The following is a 22,220-nucleotide window of genomic DNA, read 5'->3' as shown; positions in this document are numbered from 1 at the left end:
TTAGTAGTAGGATTGCTGTTTCTCATATCACTATTTTCAAAACCAGATTCAACGATAAATTATAAATTTCAGATGCCTGGTTTACTACCTTCGAAACCATATCAGAATATACATATTGAAGATCCTAAATTAATGGCTAAGATAAATAGCACATGTTTAGAATTTCAAAAATATTGTCCATCAAATGGGAATTTACCTGTTTACCTAAATCCTTCTTTAACCCAAAAACAGAAAATACGTTATTCCATCTTAAAGAAAACTGATGTCGGTGAAAAAGATAAATTCATGTTAGTTACAAATACAAGACAAATTGAAAATCATTTACCTGATTTATTAAATACATTAATTATTTTAATTAATTTTTTAGGTTCTGAAAAGATTTTAATTTCAATTTTAGAAGGACCTTCGAATGATTGTACTTCTTTAGTAATTAATAAAGTTTTAATACCTTTATTGAATTCATTAGGTTTAAAAAAAGAAGATGAAAACCCCCAATATAAAATTACAACTGATGAACCTAAAATAAATTGGTCAAATTATAATAGAATTGAAAAAATCTCAGAATTAAGAAATAAAGCTTTAACTCCTTTATGGGATAAAACAACTGAATGGTCAAAATCAATAAGATCAATTGTTTTTTTTAATGATGTTTTTTTAAAAGCTTCTGATATTTTAGAATTATTATATCAACATGAAATGAATAATGCTTCAATTACTACTGGAATGGATTGGTGGAAGAAAAAACCAGAATATTATTATGATATTTGGGTTGGTAGGACAGTGAGTTGGATTATGAATCTATTCTATCCCAATCATCTGTCTCCGTCAATAATGCTGATAAGAATCATCATCATAGATCGATACAGGTGACTTATTCTATCCAATAGATTGGACATGGTGGTCACCTTCATCAAACCTATTCTCAAATTCACCTTTATCTAAAAAGAAATATCAAGCATTAGAACCATTTCAAGTATATTCATCGTGGAATGCATTAGCTATATTGTCACCTGAACCTTTCTTGCCCCCATATGACGTTAGATTTAGAAGATCAGATAAATCCAAGAATGAATGTGCAGCAAGTGAATGTACATTAATAGCAAGTGATTTCTGGAAAGAAGGGTTTGGTAAAGTCCTGGTTGTTCCTTCTGTTCAGGTCAGTTAGAAAGAAATGGTTTATCTATTTTTGTTTATGTTGCGCTAAATTTTTCATATATTCACTTAGTTGGCATACGAAAGAGATGTAGCTATAGATATAGTTGAAGAATTATTTAAACAGAAAGAGCAATTAGGCTGGATAGACGCTGTACCTCCAATAGAGTTAGATACCAAAGTAGATTGGATAGATAAGTGAGTGCTTCAAATGAAAATTATCGAAGTTGAATCACGGTCAAATTTGGGTCGCTAATCATGAAAATTTCCTTTTTCATTTTCACCCTCCCTTCGCTCTCATAGACCACCTGAAAAAGTAAGGTGTCATCCTTGGCCTGAAGTTAATGGATTAAGTGCCAATGTATGGGAACAAACTTTATGGGTTGATCCTTGGTTGCTAAATCAAGCATAACATTTGGGCATTTCCTATGGATCCGTCTAGATATATCAATCGTACCTGCTTGATGCATTGTATACTCCTATGTCTCACAATCATGTGAACGTCCAAGCTTAAAACGTTTGATAACAACTGAATGCTCCACTTTGGACATTGCATTTTTTTGCAATATACATTTACTCATACAGTATATAGATTAACAGGTCCTCGTCAAATTCGAAGTATCAAAACAAACAATTGAATATGATTGATTTTGGTTTCTTTACAACTACAGTAAACATAGTCCCTTTAAATCAGTTGGGAAAGAAAGGTATATTTCGTAACATTCTCGTTCAAAATTGATATTGTCCATTCATTCTTAAAGTTGATTTTGCAGAGTAATCGTAATTTTAATACCACCTCATCTTCTTCTTTTATAAGCTCTATCATCACCTTTTGACATGCTACTTTCTCCATTTGAATGCCTACTTCCATTGCCATTCCCACTTGACGTTCCATGATGTATGCCCCTTGGCTGATTGTTACTATTACCATGAGTCGGTGCTCCTCTATCCCTTCGATCTCGATCTCGATCACGATCACGATCACGATCACGATTATCGTATTTCCTACTTTCATTATGACTATCACGATCATTGCGTGATCTATCTGATCTTTGACTTCCTCCACCTCTATTCACATTATCTCGATGTGAACCTGTATCATGAGAATGACGAGTAGGTGTAGATGCATTAGAAGATGACGAGACTGGATGTTTCTGTGGTGGATTCAGTGTGGTAGTAGAAGATGTTGAAACTGACGGTGTTGAGCCAGATTGACTTTTATATGTGGATAATTCTGTACGAAGTGACTGGATAACTGACAAGTGATGTGATAGGTCCGAGCTAATCAAATGCAATACAAAATATATCAGCTACTACCTTATCCCATTTGCTGTTTCCCTTAATTTAGAAACACTTCTAAAGCTTACTCTAAAGATGAAATGACATTTCTCGAATCTACAATGGTGAATCGGATGTTAGCTCGTTTGTGTTCCTCGGTAAAAAGCTTTACAGCTTACCCTCTAAAGCTTTCTCATAATTCTGGTCATTATCAACCTTTCTTCCACACTCCAAAACCATTTCGCCTAAATCTTCATTTTCTTTAATCAATTCTTTGACCCTTTCTAACACTTTTTCCAAATCGATTTGTAGTATACCTCGATCTGCTAGTTCCGTAGCAGAACTAGTTGAAGCTGGTGTAGTGGATGGAACACCTAATCCTGAGCCTGAACTAGCTTTTACAAGTGGACTAGAGATCGGTATTGCTGTTGATGTGTTCGGTATGGTAGTAGTGGGTGTTGTAGATAGATTGGGTGCAGTTGCGGACATATTGACATCCGAAGTTACTTTTGATGAACTTGATGATGGTATAGGTATACTTGGTGTACTGACACTAGGTATAATCCCTGAAGTTGGAATTGGTAAAGGAGAAGGTATAATTGAATTTTGAGCAGTTCTGATTGTACCTTTATTAGATTGGACTGAACCTAGAAAAGTATATCTCAAAGCTTGATTATCCCTTGTCAGCTCTTCAATATGTTTACGTAGTATAGCTAAAACAGGGATTAGTGGTGGAGGAATTTCGATGGGTTGATTTGATGTTGAGGATGAAGAAGGTTTAGATGTTGAAGGATTTGGGACCGGGATTATTGGATGATGATGTGTTTCATTTTGCAAATATTTCAATTTCACTATCTCAGCCTAAAAGGATCGTTCATAGGTCAGTGCATACACTCAAGTACAGTTTTACTTGATCACAGCGAATAAAATAGAAAATCAGGTATTTTATTTGCAATATATTATTCCACTTACAGATAATTTATCTCTTTCTTTCTCTAATTCCAATACCCTCTTACCCAATCTAAGTTCATTTTCACTCGGTATAGCCTTGTCATCAATATTCAACGTTGGGACAGTAGGTAATTTGGCTGGTGATGGTTTTTCGGGACTGTCAAACTATCAATAACATGTAAAGGCACTTATACATTAGCTATGAATATCCAGCTAAATTCGTAAGATTTAGGTTGATATATACGTACATCAGAATCTAGATATCATTGATTTAGTGATGATTATTTGAACGCAGTCAGCCTTGGACTGAACGATTGTATTTCAGGTAGGATATCAAGAAGATATTCACGCACCTCGAAGGAGATCCTCAAAATCTTCGTCCATCTTATTTGCGTATTACTATCACTCTATTGTTCTGTAATCGAAGCAACAGATCGTACTGCTGGTGTACTGCTAGTATAAGACACCTCGTTGATATCTACACGTTCTTGTGAGTGTATAATCATATATGATTCCTTTTTAATATAATTTGAGATATAAATTTTACAAATATAAGATGCTTCACTGTAAAATGGTGAGAGATTACAGTTAGATAACTAGGACGCACAGACATCATTCTTGTTCGATCCACGTGGTCAAAACTGGAGTCTCCAGACCCCCACTTACGAGATCCCACTTGATTCACCATACGAGATCAAATCTACTGTCTACTGTTTGTCAATAAGCAAGAAGGGGAGGAATGTGTAATGTATATTGGTTGATCATTGACTATCAGCTAAGCTGAAAGGATAATCTCTATTCAGCGTCACTTGCTATACAGGCGACAAAGTAACGTCTCAGGCAAGACTCTTCTGTAACTCAATTGGAGAAAACAGCTTCTGAAAGATGAAACTGTACGCTATCAAAATACCTGATCAACCTATCGACGAAGATGTAAGTCAAATCAGTATTATTGATTGATGACCATGTGTAATGAAGTATCCTGCTTAAATACCCAATCGCATACTGATGAAAGAGGAGAAACCATATTCTGACTTGAATCTAATTGCCAAACTGCACTTAGGTCTTCGATAAGCTACTATTATTGATGGAACCTCAAGGTCGAGATAGGATAAAACGATTCAGATTACCTGAAGATGCATTAAGATCTTTGGTGGCTAGATTGACTATGACTTGGTACTTATACATTCATGGCTTACTGGTGAATAATGAATTACCTACTTTTGGTAGAAAAGGTAAAGGTAAACCTATTTTAGTGAGTCTGTTTTCACAAGTGTATAAGTACGATGATATATGTATATTGATATTCACTGATTTTGCCGCATCTAATCTTATCAAAACCTATCATTTTTTATTTTTTTTTTAGTCAACACCAAAATTAAATCCACCATTAGAATTTAATAATACTCATGAATCATCTTTTATATTATTTACAATTTTACGTACAAATTCACCTTTAGGTTGTATAGGAATTGATATAATGTCACCTGTTTTAAATCCTTTAGAAACTCAACAAGGTATTTCATTACAATTAACTTTGAAAGAAAAATTAAGTTTATCAGGTAAAATGATTAATGATAAAGAAAGAAATTTAAAATTAATGAAAATTTGGACATTAAAAGAATCTTTTACAAAAGCTATTGGTGAAGGTATAACATTTGGTTTAGAACGTATTGAAGTATTGCTTAATGATAAAAATGAAATAGAAAAAGTTAATATAGATGGCAAAAATTCAAGAGATATAGGATGGATTTATGAACAAGGTCAAATTGAAGATAATATTTGGGCTTTATGGTATAGAGGTGATGATGCTGAAATAGACAAAGATGGTAATGAATTAAAAATGCAAAATGTTAGTTGGTATCAATTTGAAAAACCCTTATTGGAATTAGTAGACAAATTAGGTCTAGATGCGGAATAAGATGGCTAATGATTGTGAATTATCGATGTTACGGGATATGCATATAATGTTGTATAGGGGTGATTGTGATGTTTGCATCCAAATTGCACAACCTCACCGGAAAAATGAATACATCCAATATCTATACTAATAACATTATCTGATATAATTCAAAAATACATAAACGGCAATCACACCAAGTGAGTAGCTTGAAGACCAGAATCTAATCGAAAAGAGATAAAGGGAATCTTCAACTATCTGACATCCTCAACATAACATACATCCTACAATTAACACTACTACTAATGCATTCCACCTACAGCTTCCAATATCCTGATTACATCACTTCTATCAGCTGGTTCCTTTTGACCATTTTCATTAATTTTAATAATCTGTTCATGGGTATTTGAACCTTTGATTATTCTTTCAGATTCTTCTGATGGGAACAGATCGGTATTAAGGAATTTTTGAACTCTAAGAACATGTAAATAGATGTTAGCAAATATGCAATTATATTAATGCACAAATCGAAAAGTGTAATGAATATTTAGAGCGTATGCAAAGCCAACTCACAAATCACCATCAATCCAACCTGCAGTATCTTTTCCAACTAATTCATTACCACCTTTCCTCCATGACTTCCATCCCAAACCATTTGGTCCTTTATAATATTTATCTAAATTCCTTTGTAGATCATCTAAGGTTTTTGAAGATCTGCTGGTTAGTTCACCTATTATACCTAATCTACCAGTTGCCGTAGCAAATATCTGATCAGGTATTAAAGTTTCTGATGTTGATGTTGGTGGTGCCAATGAACCTGCAAGTCAAGATCGATTAGGGCTTTTACAACTCGAAAAACATTTCTGTAGTAAGGCTTACCTGGTACAAATCGAGTGACCTCTTCATGTAATCCAAATGTAGCTGCACTTTCTATACCTTCCTTCAATCTGAATGTGAGTATATTAGAATAACCCTAAAAGCAGTACATCAGCTTACGCAGCTCTTTGGGATATCGCATACAGGAGAAGAGGAAACTCACGTCGCTGATCACAATACCCTCACCGCCATCTTGTATCCTGCCCATAGCTGTTACTTGATGAGTAGCTAAATCTCTTGTGTCATCATATATCTTTCCATCGGCTTCGTCAATGCTCAACACAATGATACTTCTCATTCCATCGCCCAATACCAATCGATCTTCAGGAGTGATACTGGTATTGGCTTTGGAAGCTGGTGTGACAGTCAGATGTGAAGCTAAGAAAGCAGATGTGAACGATGAGATTTCGGTTAAAGTTGGTGGAGTAGGTGAAAGCCTATTGATCGTGACCTATTAGAACGTCGATAAAAGGGAATTAGTGTCCATAACAATAGTACCTTTGTGAGGTTATCGGACTTACTCTACTTCCCGAAGCAATAGCCAAGAATCCATGGATAACTTCAATATCATATACAGGACCTTCAACCTCTTTCTGGACAACCACTTTCAATTGGTATTTATCTTCTTCTTTTTCTTTTGACTTATCTTTAACGATATCAATCAAGAGTAATCTACCTTGTTTGACGTTCAAATAATTGTTGTCATCATCTTCATAATCTTCATCAGAAGGCAAGATTGCTGTGCCGACGACTAAATAGTCTCTACCATTCAGGAAGACCGCTTTTGATGAAGTTACTTCTTCTCTCTCTTTTAATGGTAATTCAGTTAGTGCTACAAGGAGGACCGCCATTAGTTTAATATTACCAAACACTTCGTATCTAAAGACAGTTATTTCGCTTGAATGAAAGAGAAAGACTTACGGGTTAAGGTGGCTGCATCTCTTAATTCAACACCACTAAGCTGTAGTATTTCGCCATTTTGAGCATCCATAGTTTTCACTACCATACCATCAACAACCAGTTTCTCATTATAAGCTGTTATTTTCGTAGCTGATCTATCACCTAAATCAAGAGTTTGCACTGAAAGTTTCTTCAATGAGTTTATCTTCGTGAATGTTATTCCTGTTTGGGACGCTAATACTAAGGCTTCGCCATAAGCTGGTGAGCTGATTGACGAAGCTGCAATGATATCCTAATAATTTGAATTATATCAGCTCTGGGGTAGATATAAGAACAGATGACCGATACTTACTTTTCGGCTAACTGACGAGAAATCGATTCTATCTCCACTTTCAAATATAATAGACATTCTTTCAGTCAGCCCTACTCCGACAATCTTATCCCCCCCAACACCTGGGCCGGAAGTAGGACAGACGGTGAGGGGTCTATTGCCCAAAGAAGACGCTTTTCTAGCTTTCACTACTACCTCGTCATTGGGTCCTGCAGGCTCGATATCGTAGATAACTAACGAGCCATCACTTAAACCAGCAAAGAGCTGTACACCGCTGGTTGAGGTAGATGATGAGCTTGAAGGTTTCAGATGTAAAGATGCAGGGAAGAATGATTCATTCAGAGTTGTTAAAGCTGTTGATCCGGATTGCAATTGTGCTATTGTATACAGGAAAATTTGATTTGACCAAGTTCCAACAGCTAGAACAGGTGAAGGTAGATTTGGTGAATGTATAATGGATACTGCAGATATTTCGGCAGACACATTGAAAGAGCTATATCCCTTTGATGAGCGATCTTCTTCAAGTTCACTGAGAAAATCGACTTACGCAATCAAAGATATTCCATTGGCAGTCGCCTCAAAAAGTGATACATCACCACCTCTTTTGGCCACCACAACCAATGACTTGCAAACTTGAGCAGCGATGATTTCGGCTTCTTTGTCGACATCGATTGATCCGGCGGAAAGACCAGAAGTCAGATCAGACCACAGCGCAATACCGCTTGCAGTGACCTGTACAAGGATGTCTGCTCCAGGTAAGATGCCAGTTGCTAATGTAGGTACCGACGAAACTTGTTGAGCGGTTTCAATCAAGGAGATGTCTTCTTCCACTTGTAACACTAGGGTTGTCGAAGATGTTGAGAGGAGAAGACGCGTTGTACTGGATAGTTGTTAACGACGTTCGTCTTCTTTGATTGCTTGCAACTTACTTTGAGGAATCTACCAGGGTCCATACACGTTCAATTCCATCGATGCCTTCGACATTCACAGTTTCCTCCAATCCAGCACCACTTCTTACAACCCTTAGCGAATTGGTATGGGAAGCTCCGGAAGAAATAACAAGATGTGACTGTTTGTCATCAGCTCTAGCACGAATTTCTGAAAGATAGTGGAAACAACTCACTAATCCTCCACCTTCCTCCTTAACAGCACAAAAGTCTTTTACAGGAGCTATATTCATCCATCTTTCTATCTCCTCAACATCACCACGGAACTCATTGCCTTCATCTTCCAGTACGATTGTCCAAGCACCTTCTTCACTATCATCTCTTGCTCTGCCTTTTCCTTTTTTAGGTACTGCCTTTGAATTACTAGAAGATGAGGGTGATATAGGTTGTCGAGCTGTATCTGACGTTGGAGGAGCTAGTTTGAGTAATGCAGAATCGCCTGCGGCAGATGATAAGAATAAATAGGAAGAATCGAGATAAGTCAACGACGAAGGTGGTGATACCTACTTAACCAAGTTAGTGCACGGCATTTGGAATACTTCTTGATCGATGTTAACCTACTTGACCCATCTCCACCTTTCTAACTCGTACGACGCCATTTTGACCAGTTGCGCCCTCAAGTATTCCCTGATTCTTCTCGAATTCCCAGCCTATGGCAGTAAGTCTTCCACATTCATCTCCTATCATCGCGCTCGCACCAGTGGCATGAGCCTCGAGTATCTCCGCACTGAACAACAAATGAATCAGCTGTGACTGTCATGTCAGATAATAATCATTCAGGTGACTCACGCTAATATGGTTCCAAACCCTTGTCTGACTCTCCAAACGGGCTTTAACTCCCATCTTTCATTTGCCGAATCACCTATACCACCAGAACTCTTTGAATTCATACTTGATTTCCTCCTTTTACTAACACTACTAACCATTTCATTTTGAGGTGATCTTCTTGCATTTGCTGCTCTAGGACTTGTGTTTGTTCCTGAGACAGCTGACAGTCTTCTTAAAGCTTTAGGAGATTGTTGAACTGTGCCTAAATTATATAATACACTATGTTCATCTCCTATAACTAATAATGATAAATCAGTTCCAGAAGCACTCGATGGTATAGGTAATACACGTCTTGCTGCGGGACAGGAAAATGGAATTTGATTAAAGTCTGTTTCTTCAGTCAATGTTACATTTGATGATAAAGGTGACACAACATCAACATTCCTTGATATGTCGTTGAAAGAATGTGATACAATTGATAATGTCCTAGCTTGAAGTTGTAGATCAGATGTAGCGGATAACCATAAGAATGATATGATCGGTCCTGATGATGTAGGTGGTCCAGGTAAAAACGAGAGATGTAACAAGTTGTGTTCTCGAATACTAAGTCGAGTGTCAGGACAGTCTGAAATATGTGTTTTATAGCGAGATAAACTTACTTGATGTTGAAATTATCTCGAAATATCAATCTCTTTCCCTCATCGTTGCTACTCATATCTGTATCCACAGTACTAGCTCTTCTCTTTTTAGCATCTTTATCTTTTTCAATTTCCATTTCAACACATGAAAGTACACCTATCCATAGACTGACTAAAGCTACATTTTCATGGGCAATGACGGATGTAAAGAATTCTGCTTGACGAAGTGATGGAGTTGGAGGTGTTAGTGTAATCGAAGAAGTTACGATTAAAGAAGGCGAAGGGGAAGTCTGGTAAGTTACAAGTAATAGCTGTGCTGATGGAGGGGCGAGAAGTACCAGCAGGTGTGGTTTAGCGCCCTTCGAGATAGGTCACGTATTTCTATCAGCCCTGTCGTTGGAAGTGGACTTCATTTGATAAAAACGATGCGAAGACTCACTTCCACCTCCACTTTCTCAATTCCTACTATATTACCCCATACTTCCAGCTCAGATTTCCGCACTAAGCCTTGAGATTCAACATCCCATACTTCTACTCTGTCAGGCTTCGCTACAACTAAGGAAGTTGTATTTGGTCCAGTTAAACCAGCGACTTTGAGCGTATCAATGATCGGTGTTGGCGTAAATGCCTAAGGGTACGATGTCAGCTAAGTCGACCAGGAGATTACAAGCACTACCCACAGAAGCTATATAAAGCATCTTTCTCACTCTTTTCTCTAACTAACTCTGAGTTTGAAGTGTGGAAACTGAAAGTATGCCAATAGAATGACTTTGAATATACAACAAGGTAATCAAGACCACGATTACATGTTACATCGATCGCGTATCAAGACGTTTTGGTCATTCTTAATCTGTAATCTGTATTCTACCCCGATAGCCGGTCTTTAGAAGTGGAGGTAGACTACACACCATGTGCTTAAATGAGACGAATAGATAGAAATATAATTGAAAGGAAGGCTATATCCGAAATCACGTGATCACCTGGGTTTACCACCGGGAAGGAATGTTTTTTCATTAGCGGAATCAATAGAATGGGGTTGGATGATTATCTTACCTGGATTACAGTTGTATAGTAGTCGTAGATCTAAATTAATATTAAAACATAAGGTTAGCTGACTCTAATACACATCATCCAAGCTAAAGGTAGTGCACGAGACAAGCGAAACATAACTATTAATATTATCCCATCAAGATATTATGATATTATCATATAGATTAAAGTAAAGATTAAAAGAATCACCCCTATCTCGGTTACTTGTATTTACCATCAGTATTAATATATTAATATTCCATCAATCATCGAATAACCTTCTTTCTCATTGGTGTTGGTCACATAACATCATCAAATGCTTCAACATATCTTGGACAAAGTATAACCGGATATCCCGACAAAGTTAATACCCTGTTTGTTACTGCTGCACGTCTATCTCTTTGAAACACTACAATATACACCAATAATTGTAGAAAGAACAGATCCTTCGAGATGTCACAACAACCATCGCAACAACCACCTGGTTTACAACCATCAACATCAAGTACATCAATTGCATCAATGACCAACGTCAACACTAATCATAATAGTAAAACTAATAATTCAAGTTCAAAGAAGCGTAAAGCTTCACCACCACCATCCGCGGTGAAAGAAAGGAAACAATCTGTACCTATTGATCCCTCAACAGATGATGATGCAGCTTCGACTATATCAAGAGGTCCAAGGGAAAGAGAACCGAAGAGAACAAGAGTACATTTTAGTTGTGTTGAATGTCACAGGAGAAAACAAAAATGTGATAGGAAAGAACCTTGTTCACAATGTGTCGCAAGAAGAGTTCCTCATCTATGTAGACCTTTCTTGAATGGTGTAGAAGATCCTAACAGGTAAAGCTTTTTTGTGGTGCACAATTGTCCAATATTGCTGACTTCATTTGTATTTGTGTTCAGTAATTCCGACGTTCATGCTCGATTGAATACAATTGAATCACTCTTATCTCGACTTGTCACTTCCCTGCCGCAGACTTTAGCGACAAGGACTAATGGAAATTACGTACCTACTGATGCATCTTCGCCTGATGTATTAACTTTAACTGCGACTGGAGAAGAAATATTTCATCCACATGCAACACCGCCAAATGAAATTGCCAATTCAAATCAAAATCAGATACCAAGAGTTACAATGCCACATAAACCACCGCCCTCAGGTTTATTTCCAAGCAATATGAGTTATTCGACTCCTCCTGGAAGAACAGGTTTTGGTTGGGGCTTAAGGGAAGGTAGAAGAATAAGTTTAACAACAGAGGATAATCAAGATTTAAGGGATATACTTCAAACGCTGAAAGAAAGTGGTATAGGTAAAGGTCATTTAGAATGGTTGATTGCTGGTGTACCTGGTAGAAGAATGGCTGATGGTTTGGTTGAACTATATTTCCGGTGAGTAGAAACCCCGTGTACTTGTTTTGTGTTTACATGGATTGAGCTGACTGTGGTATATGTGTAGTGATATTGAGTAAGCTGAAAATCCACATGCAGAGCTCATGGTTTATGTAGCTGACGTTTGATGTGATTTAGCTGGACAAGGTATAAAATGAATAAAGCTAGCTTCATGAGACGATACAACAAGTTCTTCGACCATATAGGAAGGAATCCAACTTGTCCAAAGGTGGACGGTGATACGTTAAAATGGCTACCATTGATGTTTATTGTGGTGAGTCGAAGGTTCGGCTAAACATCTCGCAAAAATGCGATCAAGTCAGCTGATAATCGTTGATCAGCTGGCTATATCAACTCTTTCTGCTCCGCACGAACTGGTTCCTCGAGATGATCAACAAGGATGGTCAAGACGTTTTTACGGTTCTGCTAGAAGTGGTCTGGAATATGCTAAAGCTTTGCAAAGGGATAATTTAGATGTTCTGTTTGCTGGCTTGCTCGCCTCGAGATATATGTGAGCCGTCATCCCTCTAGCTAGCAAAAGCGGTTTTGAGCTCACACAATGCCAAAAGGTTACTCACGAGACGTCCTGCAGAAGGTTCAACGCCTCTGACAACAGCGTTTCAGGTTGGATTGTATAGAGACGGTACAGTCTTGAATTTGACCGACAAGAAGGAGATTGAAATCAGAAGAAGAGCTTGGTCGATGTTGTACCATTTAGACAGGACGATCTCTTTACTCGTTGGTAGACCAGCAAGTATCAGTGATGCCCATACAGATACACAAATCCCTGCGAATCTAGATGACGAAGAGGTCGAATCAGGAGATTTCGATCCTGCTGGACACCCTCTCACTAAACCTACCCAGTACACATACGTGATCCTACGGTAAGTCCTTTGAGCTGCTGCAATACTTAAAGGGTGGCAACAAGCTAACAGTCAAACGTGTTGATAATTTCAGACACAAATTGGCAGAAATCATGGGTCGGATAGCATACCACACCTTCGCCATACAATTACCGGATTATGCGGCAGTATTGAACCTGGATCGGGAACTGCTTTCTTGGAAAGATTCCTTGCCGCCTTTCTTCTCAATGACCAATCCAGATACTTCCCTAGACTCCAAATATCCATATTTGTTTGTCCAAAGACATCTGTTAGCTTGCGAATGGTATTATACTCGAATCACCTTAAATAGGTAAGTTGTGAGATTTTTCGGATATGTATGATGTGAATGTCGAAGCTAACAATGGCCACAACCAGACCATATTTGTTGCGAAGAAAACCTCAGGACAGTAGATATGCCTACTCGAAGAATGCTGCTATAGAATCTGCAAAAGCAGATCTTTTGAGTAGAAGATCATTCGTCATGGAGAAAGGTAACCTAATCGTTAACAGTGGTGGATATAGGGTGTGAGTTCCGACTGCATGATATCTGCTCAATACCTGACACCCTTACTGATATGCTCATTCGTAATAGGCTCAACTCATACATGGTCTTAGGCGTCACTATCAAACGTAAGTTGTCCGTATTTGAAGTGGCATCACCGCACAGATGACTCACCGTTATCTTTGCCCATAGTCGATCCCGATTCTCCTCAAGCTGACGAATTCAGGCAACTCTTGAACGTTGTTTCCGGAAGAAGTCCCGATTCTCAAGGTAAAACATCTGAGCCACTTGTAAAAGAGGAATTAGCTATTGTCGAATTTTTAACCGCTAAAACGCAATCTAGCAAACCGAAAGTATCGGCCCCACCCTCTGGATCCGGAACCGGTAACAAAGATGAAGATCAAACACCTGTAGATCTATTGCTTGGTTTAGCTAAAACTCGATCTGGTAAAAGAGCAGCTGAGGAAGAGAAGAGACAACTTAGATTACAAGCTTTCAGAGAATTGGAAGAGCAACGACAAGCTGCAAGAAGAAATTCTGGTGCACAGAATATATCTAGTCCCTGGGGTTATATTGCACCTTCAATGCCTGGATTGGATGTCCAACAACCGTTCGGCAATGGTTCATCTTCTGATAAACGCGTACCTAGACCGTTACAACCTCCGAGTGCACCTTCAAGAAGATCAGATGGTAGTATACCAGATAGTACCAACTGGTCACCTGAAATGGCATTTAACCTGCAAACACAGCAAGCATCATCTCAAAGTGGTGGCAGTAGTCGACCATCAAGTGTTAATGGCAGTTTGCAAAACGTACTGCAATCATCTCATAATACCCAACAAAATGGTAACAATATGAATGTCAACAGTGGAGGTAGAAGACCAAGTTCAGCAGCTGGACAAATAGGTTATCACAATATGAATAATTCACCTACACATTCTTTACTTCAGATAACTCAACAACAACAGAACCAACAGCAACAACAAACTAATAATGGAGCTTTGATATCGCCTTTCCAGAATCTTGGTTCTAATGTCTTGCCATTGAATTCACCTAATCAAAATTCATTGACCATGAATAGTAATTCAGATGGATTCTCATTCCCAGAACAGCAACAATCGTCAACTTCTTTTATGAATAATGGAAATGATGGTAATCAATTCGGTAATGCACTACTGGATTCTTTCGATTTTAGTGATTTAGGTTTAATTAACCGTAATGATAATACTTCCTCAAATAACAATGGATTCGGTTTAGGTTTAAGTGGTGCAAATGGTTTCAATCCTTTTGCCTTACCTCAAACTGAAGAAGGGTAAGTAATCCAAACTTCAATATAGTTATTTGTTTAAATATTCGCATACTGACTTTTCTATTTTGCCAATGCTAGAAACGAACCTATGGCAGAGGATGATCAAACTATTTTCCTTAATTACATCTTGAACAAATTCGCCAATGCTCAACCTGATACTTCTTAGATAAACTATCATTGAAATGGTCATTTCGGTGAGGAAGGGAGGGGTTGTTGAGCTGATATGCGAGAATGATAGTATTCTGGTCTAAGGGCTGTAGCGATATGTTTGTGTATTCTGTTGCAGCGGCATCGGAAAATCAAGTATATTGACTTGTTGAATAAATACATGAAAATTATGTAATGACGACTTGATATAATGTGGACAATAAGGCGAATGTATATAATGAATCCATGCACACGTACTGTTGATGATAGGGGCGTACGTCTCTCTCACTGTGAATAACAGGATACTATAACCGCATTAAGTTGTTCACCCCAGGACTTTAGAACGGTGTCAGCAAATTCGAGCAAAGTATAGTAAAGTGTATGAGCGTAACTATGAACCTTATTGGAAGGTCGGTTAACTCAAAAAGTTGGAAGATCGTAATTAACATCTGGCGCTAATACTCTGACTAGTTTGTGCTGAATGTTGAAAATGGAAGGAAGATCAGATATTTCCTTGAGATTCAAATTAGAAAGTTACAAAATCATGATTGTTCCCAGGCAATCTATTCATTTTATGAAATGCCGATTGTTTATATTTATGTTAGTTTGGTTCGCTTGTCGACGATTTGGAATTAACAAAGTATTCATGTCAATACCCAACTTATTTGACTCTCAACCGATGAAAATCCTTCAATGCTATTATTTTTTTTTAGAACAAAACCCAATAAATGATTAATCTCAATATATGTTTGATTTGCTGACTTTATCGGATTGATTTAATTGAGTTTAGTTTAGTATTATGCTATATATGATCATACATACATCATTTTCATCCCTTTTAAATGTAAATGTAATGTAAAAATCCCCAAAGACCAATTCTACCTAAATCAAAGTTCTATTCATTTTCATTTTATTCTAAAGAAAAGAGTTGATTTATGCAGATGCTTTGGCTTCTCGTACAGCTTTGGCGGAACCTTGAGCAGCGAATCGAGCGTTTCTTCGGAACTGTGTTTTGTAAAAACAAAAAAAAGAGATGGGAAAAAAGAGTTAGCTAAATTTATATTTTACGTATCTCATTCAATCTTTCCTGCTTCTCTTTCTATTCCTCAATTCCCAATGAAATAATCCTCTTTTACTCCTTTCCTTCGATGTTTCCTTTATCTCCAACAAGATATCATGACAGTAGACAGTAAGTCCTTCCGTGACTGAAATATTTCCGAGTCTTAGATGTAACATCTCCCCTCCTAAATATTTTATGATCAATTCAATCGTTGAAACATTTCCTTGCTGTACATTGTCGCTATTGCATTTACAATTACATTGATGATTGATCCCGCTGATTCTAGAAGGAGATCTGACATGTTGGATATACTGATAACATCGTCCATCGTCCATTTTATTCCATATTAGGTTCTTTCCTCCTATTCCATATGATCTTGTTGAATCATGTATATTGATATCCCTTTGATCTTAGATGTTCCTCTATTACACGTATACCTTTAACCCTTCCATATTTATGTTTGTTGGTAATTCCGCAATATTGATTGAACTTGATCCTTCCTTGTTTCCAACATTTACACAATTCCAGCAATTCCCAGTTCAATCCAAGTAACATTATCACAATCACAATCATGATCATAAACTAACCTTTGGGTCAACACCTTTAAGAGACTTGTATTTGACGGTTTGTTGTCTGGTGATACCGTTTTTGTGGGCTATATAGATGGATCATAACAAAGGGAAAGAATTAGCATACCGACACATCTAACAGAATTCTAATATCCTATTTCCACGTATATTCTATCTATCGTTCCACCTATATAGTCTATCTGTTTCATTCATTGATATTCCCCTCTTTTCCAGCGTTTTATACCAAATTGACTGAAATTTTTAACGTACCCTTTTTGTTTTGGTTGTGGGCTGTGTGGTTCTTAGATTTGGCCATTTTGAATAATCTCCTTTGTTGGTTATTTGAAGGCTAAAGAGAGAGAAGGACAATCACTATAGATGACGATAAAATCACTTTTGATAGCGACAACGGATACTAAGCATACACTATACAGCCAACCAATCCCAGTATAGTGAGTGGTGGTGATTGCCGTACTGTCTGCATGCATGAATACATCTATGGTGAACAGTTGGATTACCCTTAATATTTGATTCCGCTTTCACATGCAAGTGACAAAGAGAGCATCCCGTGGAAAGGAGATGTGGCATCTGATTTCGAGAACGCTAAAGTCCGATTTTGCTTTTCTTAATCGCCGACATACTCGTTTTGTTTAAATAAACTGGGCTTTCCATCTCATTTTGTGATTATATTCCATAGCGCTTAGAAAAGGATAGCAACTATGAGTACATTTTCATCTCAAAGTGCTATGCATGAGATACTAAGATGATACTAAGAGTTTCCTTTCTTCAGATTCTACCATCTACCCATCTTCTATAGCTTAATGCAGGTATATAGAAAGAGTAGTTGACTATCCTGTCAAGAGAAAGATACCTCTTCATACCCTTTTGGATCGAATTCTGGTTATTGTTACTGCTAGTCATCAGCACGAACGATGATAACGGTAAAGTATTGCCATGAATCATATCTCACTTTACGAGTGCGAGCTAGGTATCGCACTCAGCCGCTGTAAGAACGTTGTTAGATTCATCTTGGACAGATACAGTGTAAAAGCTTCTTCTTGAATCGTTGTTCAGTCAAATTCAATCAAATTCAGTCATGCTAGTATACATGTGGATTGTAGTCACAATGCAGAAGATAAAGCACGTCGTTGCCAACATTCTAACTTGAAACATTTGGCATTAAAAGGAATTCATGTAATCAAATAGCTAAATTAAGCTAAATAAGCGTATAAACCGAAAAAAGTATAAAGTAATGATTATTGTCCGTTATTCATCAACAAAAGTGAAACCTCGTAAACTACGTTTCGTACCAATCTCTCGACAATATCTGCGTCTAAGCGGACACCTGAATTCTGTATTAGAGCTATACTTAAGCTAATACAGCGGCAAGACCAGCTACACCAACAACAGTAGCGAAAAGACCTGAAGCTGCTAATGATGTAGCACCTGATGTGGCACCTGTTGTAGTTGAGTTAGACTATTAGGTAACAACAAGAACAAGGATTAGCGTTGATCGTACTGTTTATAACAGTGGAAGTAAAATGTGATGTGGTATGTCTTGATTGAGAACCGTTGAAGCTAGAAAACGCAAATAAGCAGATAAAAGCGAGACTTACAGAGTTTGGAATACTTCCTGATGAAGTAGCTTCAGTTGAAGCAGCAGTAGCAGCAGCTGAAGTTTGAGTTTGTTGTTGACTTATTGTAGTTGGTGAAGTACCTGTTACACTTGAAGTAGCAGATGAAGAAGCTGATGAGGACGATGATGAAGATGAAGATGATGAACCACCTGAAGTGATATTGAATTGATTTGATTGAGCTAAGATAGCAGCATTGTTTTTATCTGATGACATGAAGTTAATTTGGAAAGCTGTTCCTTCAGGCCAGTTACCATTTGGGAAAGAAACTGTTGCTGTATTAACTATATCTGAAGATCCTGTAGATTGATTGGCGATTAATGTTACTGGTGAATCTGTTAAGAAACCGACCTTTAAAAAAAAAAAAATAACAAGTTGAATTGGTATCAGCAAAAGTTCGAATTGAAGAGTAAATAATGATCATTAGTATTCAATGATTTATCTATTTTGCTTTTCTACGTTTGTCGATCAATGTGATGTGATAAGAATGATTTACATTCCACTTTTTACGCAAAACAAGGAAATAATTTTTTAATCCAGAATATATACTCACTTGATTAACAAGTTGAACAACGAAAGATTGAGGATCAGTTGATACAGCTTTCCATGAAATACTTTGTGATGAAGTACCAGATTGCCAAATTGTATCTCTATCTGGTGATTCAACTGTTATAGCACCTGTAAGGGCGAGTAAAGAAATAGCGGCGAGAGTGAATTTGAACATTATGCTTGATTTGTTGGATTATTTATTGGTTGGAATGAGGTAAAGTATAAGTGGAATTGATGTTGTTTCTGTAAAGAACGTGAGTATATATGTGTGTGTAAATGACTTAGTTATATATATAATGATATATGAATGAAAAATCAAGAAGGAAAGAGAGAATTGATGATGAATGGAAATGGGAATAGAAATAGAAAGAAGAAGAAAATACGAGTCAGAATTGGTATTGGGAATGTGAATGGTATGGAATGAATGGAGATGTGAGAATGTCAACACAGCCTCGAGCAAAATACAGTACTATACATGCATGATTTCCTGATTGCATCAGCAGCAGAGATACCTGTGCCTTTCGAAGCTCCCAAAAGAGAGACCATAGCCAGGATTGAAAATTGAAATCAAAACAAACAACAATAACAAAAAAGAAAAAGCATAACAACGCGCCAGGTTCACCCGCCAAGTTACGCCTCAATTTCAATTCTCTAAACAATTGAAATGATCAAGGGCATCATATGAGAACAAGAGACGCGTCTGTTCCTTGTGACTTTTCATGTATCATCCCCCATTTCATTTCAGGGTCAAGGATATTTTCGGGTTCATAACTAAACCTGAATTTTCTAACCGATGGTGAAAATGAATGCATGTGCTTCGTACGATTGCGATTGCGAGTACCGAGATTGACCTCGCTACAGTAAAGAACAGTACAAGTTTTTTGGCGATGTATGCTTAAACAGGCATTGCGTTGATAGAGAGAGCGAGAAAAGGTATGCATAGCTTTGAGGGCACCGGTCTTTCCGCCAAAAATCTGATGGTGAAGATGCAACCATTTCAAGCGAAGACAATATCTGAACCAACATACAGTAGGCAAAATAGGGCAAAGATCCACCATCTTCTCAATGCGGCTTTGATCATTTTGTTACGACCCGTGGGTTCCGCGCCTCGCTAGGACTTACTTCATGCTGAACAAGGGGCAGCAGTTTCGAAAGGCAAAGCAGAACCTCAATGGTTTGATATTTGATCTTTTTTGAAAACGATGAAAACGCATGACGATTCGTTTGATTAGTGCTCGTTTCAGATGAATTGTAAATCCAGCTAATTGTTGAGTTTCAGCTGCTAAGTCAATGGCATTTAATCGAATTGGAGTTCTGTTCAGATGTCATAGGACTGGGCATTGTGCAATTCATGCATATCTGTTTTTACTTTGTTTCGTATTCCCAAATTCATCATCGGTATTTCCGTTTTAGCAAGACTATCAATGCAAAGATCGGATTTAAGCGTTGTTGACGAATTCAACACCTTTCTTGATGTTTTTAGCGAGACTATAATTGGCGATCACAATTAGATTAGTGCATCAATCACTGACAGTAATACAGGTATTTGGATGATTACTCACTCTGGAAGACAAGCTTTGAGTAATTCTTCTTCTTCAGCAGAGATTGAACCGATTGGGTTGATCTTCTTAACACCTTCAGTACCAAGTTCAATGTTGGTAGCGAAGTATTCAACACCTTCAGATTCGTATAATGGTGATTTAACGAAAGTTGGTTCAACTACACCGGATTCACCGTTAAGGGCTCTGATAAGGGAGTTGGCGAATCGGGCACCAGCTAAAAGCGCAAAGGGAGATGATCAGTACTGATTATTATGACATCTGAGAACTGAGAGCAAGAACTCACCGTAACCCATAGAGAGGGTAGCAGAACCGGTACCGGCTTTAGCTTTGACGACCTCTGTTTATTTTTTAAATCAGCTGAAATTTCACAGGCAGACGGCTACCGACCAGCTAAAGCAACTTACCATCACCACCGAATTGGATTCGGTTGACCAAAGCTTTGTAAGCTTCACCAGTAACATCTTTACCTTGAGAGGTTTGAGAAAGGAGAGGAACAATGGTAGCACCTGAGTGACCACCAACAACGGTAACTTTGATGTCTTTTGGATCGGAACCTTTGATTTCACCGAGGAATCGGGAAGCTCGGACAACATCGAGGGTGGTTACACCGAAGAGTCTATGAATCCAAATATACAGACGTTAGTATCATGCTGGTTAGACATAGTAGATCACCGCAGATAAAAGAGCCGACTAACCTCTTTTCATCGAAAACACCCTTCTTCTTCAAGACTTCAGCGAAGATTGGAACGGTGGAGTTGACAGGGTTAGAGATGATACCGATGTAAGCTTTAGGACAGTGTTCAGCAACGGCTTCGGCGAGATCTCTAACGATAGAAGCGTTGGTGTTCTGCAAGTGCAGTTGAAGATAAGTAAGGTGTTATCTGTTTCTGACTGCAAATCCTAGGACTACTTACGAAAAGATCATCTCGGCTAATATCATGAAAAAGCACCTCCAGTCAACAAAAAACTCTCGAATTAGGACACTAGGGCAAATGAGCTACTCACGTCATACCGGGTTTTCTTGGTACACCAGCTGGGATGATAACTACTTCAGCACCGGTAAGAGCGGCTTTGATGCTGTGAAAGTGAGATATAGTCAGCCAATATTCAACATGTATCACTATGTCTGTTACGTCTCTCAGTCATTCGCTTTGCCCATGGCAGAGACAATACTCTGACGAACTTGCTTTTGTCCGGACATCGACCTCCTGTTAAACAGGGTAACACAGAGATGACACTTACTCATCTTTTTCGTAACCTTTAACTTCAGAGTGGGTGTTAACGTGAGAAATATCGGCAGCAACACCTGGAGCACCTCTAATATCGTATAATGATAAACCAGTAACGAGAGGGTCGGTTTTGAGGAGAAGGGACATAGGTTGACCAATACCACCTATTGGAAATCATTGATAGAATTAGCTTTTATCCTAAGGTGAATTTCCTTCTTTGATAACCCAGATAACGTGTGAATTCTAACAGATTGCTCCCTGAGGAAAATCGGTTATTCTCTTTCTCCATCTTCTGCTTCGTACATCTAAGGTCATCCATATAAAACTCCTTTGAGACTATAGATTGAATCCCATACTGAGAGAGAAACTCACCGGCAGCACCAAGAACAGCTACTTTTCTGTTTGATCTAGCAGAAGAAGCGAAACCTCTGGCGAGGGTTGATGAAGATCTAGCGACTGATCGAGTGAACATTTTGATGATTTGTTTTTTTCGGATTGGGTTTTGATTGATAAGGAAGGAACTAAGAAGAAGATGAAGAAGAAGACGGATCAATCAGGATGAAAAAAAATAACGATGTTAGAAAGATTCAACGAGCATTGATCGATTACCG

The 22,220-nt window shown here is 37.9% G+C and overlaps 7 protein-coding genes across 7 annotated transcripts; 3 read left to right on the top strand and 4 right to left on the bottom strand.

Moving 5' to 3' along the window:
* Window positions 1-72: 72 nt before the first annotated feature.
* On the top strand, window positions 73-1,564 carry L201_007812 (uncharacterized protein; the record flags this gene model as incomplete). The annotated part of the gene is made up of 4 exons (XM_066223516.1): window positions 73-780; window positions 857-1,156; window positions 1,226-1,350; window positions 1,456-1,564. The coding sequence occupies 4 exons, from the start codon at window positions 73-75 to the stop codon at window positions 1,562-1,564; spliced, it is 1,242 nt and encodes a 413-aa protein (XP_066079613.1).
* A 385-nt stretch (window positions 1,565-1,949) lies between these two features.
* On the bottom strand, window positions 1,950-3,765 carry L201_007811 (uncharacterized protein; the record flags this gene model as incomplete). The annotated part of the gene is made up of 6 exons (XM_066223515.1): window positions 1,950-2,433; window positions 2,520-2,547; window positions 2,610-3,291; window positions 3,403-3,546; window positions 3,630-3,637; window positions 3,735-3,765. The coding sequence occupies 6 exons, from the start codon at window positions 3,763-3,765 to the stop codon at window positions 1,950-1,952; spliced, it is 1,377 nt and encodes a 458-aa protein (XP_066079612.1).
* Window positions 3,766-4,266: 501 nt separating this feature from the next.
* On the top strand, window positions 4,267-5,302 carry L201_007810 (uncharacterized protein; the record flags this gene model as incomplete). The annotated part of the gene is made up of 3 exons (XM_066223514.1): window positions 4,267-4,314; window positions 4,445-4,636; window positions 4,748-5,302. The coding sequence occupies 3 exons, from the start codon at window positions 4,267-4,269 to the stop codon at window positions 5,300-5,302; spliced, it is 795 nt and encodes a 264-aa protein (XP_066079611.1).
* A 281-nt stretch (window positions 5,303-5,583) lies between these two features.
* On the bottom strand, window positions 5,584-10,439 carry L201_007809 (uncharacterized protein; the record flags this gene model as incomplete). Its single annotated transcript, XM_066223513.1, has 15 exons — window positions 5,584-5,755; window positions 5,855-6,098; window positions 6,161-6,254; window positions 6,321-6,608; window positions 6,679-6,989; window positions 7,079-7,349; window positions 7,410-7,881; window positions 7,936-8,268; window positions 8,318-8,457; window positions 8,512-8,838; window positions 8,897-9,062; window positions 9,125-9,706; window positions 9,763-10,100; window positions 10,181-10,369; window positions 10,422-10,439. 15 exons carry the CDS (start codon window positions 10,437-10,439, stop codon window positions 5,584-5,586), a joined length of 3,945 nt encoding a protein of 1,314 aa, XP_066079610.1.
* A 784-nt stretch (window positions 10,440-11,223) lies between these two features.
* On the top strand, window positions 11,224-15,025 carry L201_007808 (uncharacterized protein; the record flags this gene model as incomplete). The annotated part of the gene is made up of 10 exons (XM_066223512.1): window positions 11,224-11,615; window positions 11,679-12,164; window positions 12,303-12,438; window positions 12,506-12,675; window positions 12,734-13,048; window positions 13,122-13,358; window positions 13,424-13,573; window positions 13,641-13,678; window positions 13,743-14,862; window positions 14,938-15,025. The coding sequence occupies 10 exons, from the start codon at window positions 11,224-11,226 to the stop codon at window positions 15,023-15,025; spliced, it is 3,132 nt and encodes a 1,043-aa protein (XP_066079609.1).
* Window positions 15,026-18,004: 2,979 nt separating this feature from the next.
* Window positions 18,005-18,993, bottom strand: L201_007807 (uncharacterized protein; the record flags this gene model as incomplete). The annotated part of the gene is made up of 3 exons (XM_066223511.1): window positions 18,005-18,112; window positions 18,252-18,620; window positions 18,823-18,993. The coding sequence occupies 3 exons, from the start codon at window positions 18,991-18,993 to the stop codon at window positions 18,005-18,007; spliced, it is 648 nt and encodes a 215-aa protein (XP_066079608.1).
* A 1,264-nt stretch (window positions 18,994-20,257) lies between these two features.
* Window positions 20,258-22,081, bottom strand: L201_007806 (malate dehydrogenase, NAD-dependent; the record flags this gene model as incomplete). The annotated part of the gene is made up of 9 exons (XM_066223510.1): window positions 20,258-20,306; window positions 20,381-20,594; window positions 20,664-20,717; window positions 20,785-20,996; window positions 21,076-21,227; window positions 21,295-21,310; window positions 21,386-21,457; window positions 21,623-21,773; window positions 21,982-22,081. 9 exons carry the CDS (start codon window positions 22,079-22,081, stop codon window positions 20,258-20,260), a joined length of 1,020 nt encoding a protein of 339 aa, XP_066079607.1.
* Between the last annotated feature and the right edge of the window lie 139 nt (window positions 22,082-22,220).

Source organism: Kwoniella dendrophila, chromosome 11 (assembly GCF_036810415.1).
Source record: "Kwoniella dendrophila CBS 6074 chromosome 11, complete sequence".
In the NCBI taxonomy this organism is placed as follows: domain Eukaryota; kingdom Fungi; phylum Basidiomycota; class Tremellomycetes; order Tremellales; family Cryptococcaceae; genus Kwoniella; species Kwoniella dendrophila.
This window is presented reverse-complemented; position numbering and strand designations above follow the sequence as displayed.